Source organism: Olea europaea, chromosome 8 (genome assembly GCF_002742605.1).
Source record: "Olea europaea var. sylvestris chromosome 8, O_europaea_v1, whole genome shotgun sequence".
In the NCBI taxonomy this organism is placed as follows: Eukaryota; Viridiplantae; Streptophyta; class Magnoliopsida; order Lamiales; family Oleaceae; genus Olea; species Olea europaea.
The window spans coordinates 8,148,256-8,154,614 of NC_036244.1; the positions used below are offsets into that span (position 1 = coordinate 8,148,256).

Consider the following 6,359-nt stretch of genomic DNA (forward strand, 5'->3'; position numbering starts at 1 on the left):
GTAAATGTAAAATTACAAAACAAATAAAAAAGTACATTTGGTGCGATTGTGTTTGACGGTGTCAAACCAATGTGCGAATGCTGTAGTGTGAATTTTTTTAGTCGGTTTATTGATTTCATCACTTTGTCCACACTTTTCATCATTTATATAAACAAAACTGATGTTCTTTAAAGAAACTGAATAAACACGAAGGTGTTCTTTGCAAAGGCTATTTTTGGTACTCAAAACTTCCAATATTTGCAAGTCGAGTTGCGTGTAAACATGGGACCAGATTTCTTCATAAACTAATAAACCCAATAGCAATATCACACACCTTCGTGTTGTTGGGCCGATTCGAAGCTTCACTCTTCTTCAATCGAAGCTGCTCACTTTCTTCTGGTCGGAGCTGGAGAATAGAGATGGATGAATGAAGCGAAAAAAGCTTGAGAGTTGGAGAAAGCCGAGGCAAAAAGGCGAAGCTTCTATCCGAAATCTCCAAACAAATTGGTCTTCTTCGAGGGCTATACTCAATATTGTCTCCGTCGGAACTCACTGGGTTTGTTGAACTGTCGACGGTAGGAAAGATTGGGGGAGAAAGAGAACAATGTTTTCAATTTGGGGCTTTTGTGTTTTTGCCAGGCAAGCTAAATCAACTAGGTAGCATCAGTTTCATTTTCCCTCCTTTTTCCCCCTCTTTTTCTACTGCCACGTCAGCTCCCTCTTTTTCTTGCTTTTTTCACTACCAACTCAGCCATTTTAAAATCATGCCACCAATATTGTCACTGAGCCTGACCATTTAGAATTATTCATATATCCTATATGAAATTCTAAGGGGTAGGAGACATTATGGATGCCTTAAGGAAAAAGAAATTGGATGTTAAAATGACAACTATTCCAAACATGAGGTGTTCAAGCATGATGTGGTTTTTTATGATTAAAATCTGATTTTATACCAATCCTTGGAGGGTTTATATGTAACTTAGGGGGTAATATACCACATATATGAAGCCTTAAAGGATTTGTAGGCATCGCTAATGCTTAAGAGTGAAGGAATTGATCATTACAAAGACAAATCAATAGGCATGATGTGTACTAAGCATGAGATGTTCCTTGTAGCAAAAATCTAACATAACACCTATTCTTGCATATACAAATCAAATATCCTTAGCTTATTTTAACGTGTTTACAACCATTTTACTTGCCCTAAGATCCCAAAATATTTTATAGAACTAATTCCTTAATCGTTCATTTAATTACTTACCCGTTCGAAACCCAACTCTCAACCAATTTCAACAATTCACCTCAATATTTATAATGTCACACAAAATCTATATTATTGCATCGTGATCATGTCACTCCAAGCATCATATCCCAAATATGTCAATTATCTATCTAGGGTTTAGGGTAACTTTAACCAATTGAATAGAAAACTTGAAACTCTGTCGAAACTAATTCCGGACTTTTCAAGATTCTCATTGCTTTAACAAATCAATCTCCAACATCTAGATTAACCTAATTTTCTATCATATCTCAATGTAAAATTCTCCACCTAGGTTGAGAAGTCTAAAATTAACACCATATAAAGATCTTAAAATCTCAATAATCGAATGCACCGTTTTAAGATAAAATAATTAGGAAGATTTATGCAAATGACATTGTAAATAGCATGAAATGCATGAATTATATTGACCAAATATGTGATGTGAAGTTCGAGGTATTACAAGTTTACTGTTCTTAAATTTATTAGTTTAATTTGTTCAAAGACATTTTATTTAATTTGTTAGGTGATTATAATTTTTTAAAAGACACAATTTTTACGTTTAAATTTATGGATATTTCATTTAGTTTATTTAAAGAAATAATTTTTTATTGTTTCACACTTTACATAAAGAAAAGTAAGTTTTTGATAAAACTCTAAATTTAATGAAAAACTGGGGTGTTACAGCTTAAACTTATTTATCTGCCTTGTTATGCTTTGAAAAGCAAAAGAAAGATAATCGGACCACTTTTTATTCTTCTGGTAATGCAAAAATACAAAGTGACATAACACCCAAGTTATGTAATGAAGAAAGAAATGAACAAAACAGTAACAGAGCAAGGAAGCACAAAAGTCTCAAACTTATTTAAATACAAAGGAAATCATTCAACAACGGTATTAAAGAAGAAAAAAGAAGTTAAAATCCCGTATATTATGTTGGTCATTACTATTCACTATTGTGTTCTAAACATGCACTTAAGAGTAGTTTGGTAGGTGCAACTTGACTAGACACTACAGTCGACAAGATTTTAACTTCTTCTTTTTTTTCTTCCTTAATTATTATTTTCGAGTACTTTTGTGTCCAACCTTAGGGGTTCCTTTGAAACCAAACTGTGGAACAAGACTGGCCATCACCCAATCTTCTTACCCTAAGAAGCAAATGCACAACAATCCCACTAAGAAATCCAAGTGCTGCACTTGAGCCAACAAGTGAAACGGCCGTACAAATAAGCATAACAAAGGATTCTTCCTTAGAATTCATGTCCCTTGAACACATAGCCAACTCAATCCCAGCAAACAAAAGAAGAACCCCTAAAACCCCAACTGGAAATTGATCCAAAATCTTCACCAAAGAACTGCCTAAAACGAATCCCAAAGCCAATTTTGAGAGACCAAGAAAGTGCCACACACCCACCACTCCTCCCACCAAATTTGTACTGGCCCGCTAGCCCTCCGGCGCCATGGCAGCACGGCATTGCGCCGAACCAGCACCCGATCAAGTTCATTAGCCCGACTGTCATCGACACGGATGTTGCTGAAACATCCTTATCTGGGAAAAGATCTGTTGAAAGTTTGCATACAGCAACAACTGAATTTAGGATTGACAAAGGAAGTTGTGGAATAGTCCCTTTCACAAATCCTTCCTTCCATGAATGCTTAGATATCTTCACAATTTCAATACTAGATGGCCCAAATTTGAATCCTTTAACAGCTTTAGGCCCTCTGATTACAGCCAAAACTACACCCAACAAGAATATGATAAAAGCTGAAGGAAGAGAAAATATGATTTTCCTCAAATTCTTCCTTCTCTGGGGCCTGTTTGGATCATCATTTTCAAAATCAACTTCTCTGTTCTCATTTTCATCGCCAGAACCATTAACAATTATGATAAAACAGGCACAAATTAGAGCCAAAAGCAGTCCATCTAATCCCATCCAGTGCCTCTTCCCAGCGGATTTCGATTTAGCAAAATTTTGTTCATTTCTTATATACTTAACTGCAGTCATAGAAAATGACAGCCCTTGTGCCAACTGAATTCCCCTGACTACAGATAATGGAATCAGTTTATACACAAGCTGCATCAAACCTGTAATACCCAGAAGGAATAGGATTCCGGCGGTGCAAATTCCGGCCGCCATTACTTCCGGTATGCCAAAACTTGGATTAGATATGGCAAATGCGGCAATTGACTTCATGGGCTGGACAGGCATGGGGACGCCATAGATTGCACCGGTGACGAAATTGTAAACGCCGGTGAAAATCAATGTGGTGCCCAGATCAAGATTCTTGGCGAGAGTTAAAGCTAGAATTATTGGAATGTATGTGCCTAAATCCCCCATGGCGCCATTCAATTCTGCCCATCTTGACTTGAAAACCAAGTTCTGTTTCACCTTTTGTATTACATGAAATGGCCGGAAATGGGAGTTTTCCGGCCGGCTTTGAGAGTTTCCCGGTTGATTTTGGGCGGTTTGGAGATATGGGTCCATTGGCGTCAAAAGTGTGAAGCGATGTTACACGAAGCCACTATAAATACTGGAATACTATTTCCCAGCGTAGTTACAGATAGTCAGATACTATGTAAATTGTAATGATGATGGTAACAATTTTGTAAAAATAGTAGTGCAGGTCCTCAACTTTCACCCGAGTTAAATTTTAGTTCACATTGTTCGGAAAGAAGCATTTCCATCTATAACCATTTAGAGCGTCTTCAAATGCGTTCTATAGATTGCAGTATGAGTGACAAGTTGAAATATTTTAGTTGACATGGTATTGATGTCCAATGAGTAGACAATCAAGTTTTTATCTAAATCAATACTATTGTCTGAATATAAAGATCTACCTTAAAATAAAAATAAATAAAGGAAGAGACAATGCAATGCCCATAGAAATTAAAAAAAAAAAAAAAAAAAAACACCAAACAAAGCTTATGAATTTAGACGGAATTCTAGACAACGTATATTTTTATCAAATCAGCTTGATAGAGTCCACGTCAAATAGTATTAAGAGGATTTTTATACACAATATCTTTTGTTTATATGATAATTTTCTAAAGCAACCAACATTATTATTGAAGATACTCTTAGTTTGTTATAGTTGGGCATCGGGATGGTAATGGGGCAAGACGGCCATGACTATGCTTACCCCGTTGAGGATTTCGGGAGGTTGGACAATGATGGTACAAGAGCAGGGATTAAAAATCGTTATTTGTCGCTCTATGAAATATTTGTTATATATTTATTTTTTCCGTGACAATTAGAGACTTGCATGGAAGTTAATAAAAAAAGAGGTTAAAATTGAAAAGTGCCGTTCTAATTAGTGAAAGGTCGTTGTTATAAAAGAAAGTGTTGTTTTAATTAATGTGGCTAGCATGAAGCATCTCAAAAATAATGTCAACTAGAACTTTGTACTATTCTATCAAGTCTCAACTATCCACTGTGTGATCCATAAAAATTCTTCCATGCATTAGTATTATTCTCTCAACTAGCCACTTTGGGTGATCCACAAAATTTCAAGATTTAAGTCACAAATTTTCATATACATCCTAAAATTCATAGTTTTTCTCCATTTTTTCTCTCTATTTTTAATCATGTAATTTATCACACGATGTTCATAAAATGCGTTATGATGAAAGAAGATGATTTTTTAAACCTAAGTTTATGTCATAATATATTGATTAACGAAGGAAGACTAATTTAAAAAAAAAGGAAAAATTTCAACGTCTCATATATTTTTCAACGATTTAAGTGGATTCAAAATTTATTGTATTTGGCACCATCATCCCAAATGTTAGGTAAAATATGTAGTCCAAAAGTTTATTGGTTATTAAAAAGAAAAATGGAAAATAATTCTAAACAAAAGAAAATTCTTTAATTTCAAACTAAAATTAAGAAAGTATGCGTTAGTCCTTCTACAAATTAGACACGTGAACTACACATACCAATTTAACGAAATTTTAGATAGCAACGATTCAAGGGTCATTGTGCTGCATATTTGTACAATAGTTTGGGATTTACGTGTCAAAATATAAAGATTTTGGATCGATTTGTACATTTTGAAAATGTTAGATATCGGCCACAATTTTTCTAGAAAAATCATTTTTTTTTTTCATTGATAAACGTGTTGGGTTGTGGAATTGGGCGGGGGGTGGAATTGAATTTGTAGCAATCTCTTCGAAAGGGGCATTTGGCCTTTTTCATTTAATGACCTTTGCAGGCTATTTAATATTGTCAATTAAACAGTGTCTGCTAGGAAGTCTATCTGAGGGACTAATTAATTAATAGGGAAAATTGCAGCAGGTCCCTAATCTTTTTATTTTTTACAGACTTTACCCTAACCTTCATTTTATGCCGACGAAACTTCCTAACATTTCATAAATATGCACCTGAGTTCCATTTTGATGAAAACCATCCAAAACACCGTCAGTTGACCGGAAAAATTCCTTGAATTATCTGCTACTACGACGATTTTATTGAATGTTACCTTTTTGGATGAAATTTTTAGACAGTATTTTGGACGGTTTTATTAGATGTTGATTCCATAATTTTCTTGGTTAACTGACGGTGTTTTGGATGGTTTCCATTCATATGGACCTCAAGTGCGTATTCATAAAAGATTAGGAATCTCCGTTGACACAAAATGAAGGTTAGAATAAAATTTATAAAAAAATAAAAAGATTAAGGATCGCTGCTGCAATTTTCCCTTGATTAATAATTAGGGAGGCATTGAATGGAATTTAATTGTACGTGGACTTTGTCTTAAACTATTCAAAATCAAGACCATTTTTTATAATTTCTTAGAATGTAATACTAATTAATTTATATATTTTTATATACATTAATAAAAATATTAAAATAAGAAAGCGTAACGTGAGAGAATAAATTAGAAAGAGAAACGGATGGCATAAACTCAATAGAATATTAGGAATAAACTAAGTGAATTTTATTAAATAAAAAATTAGAGGTAATTCATCCACCATCGAAGATATTGTGTACAAATGGACCATATTGAGAGAATTGAATAAATGCTACTAAAAACAATTTATGTATCTTTTCGATTTTAATAGGGAGGTACCGTGACGGAAGCCCAACTATGTGGTGAAACAAAGTTCCTCGGACTTTCTCTC

General features: G+C 34.3%; 1 protein-coding gene across 1 annotated transcript; it reads right to left on the reverse strand.

Moving 5' to 3' along the window:
• Positions 1–1,967: 1,967 nt before the first annotated feature.
• Positions 1,968–3,792, reverse strand: LOC111398725 (molybdate transporter 1). The gene is given in 2 exon segments (XM_023025785.1): positions 1,968–2,636; positions 2,638–3,792. Coding segments are annotated over 2 exon segments (1,398 nt in total). The 5' UTR covers positions 3,724–3,792; the 3' UTR covers positions 1,968–2,324.
• Positions 3,793–6,359: the final 2,567 nt, after the last annotated feature.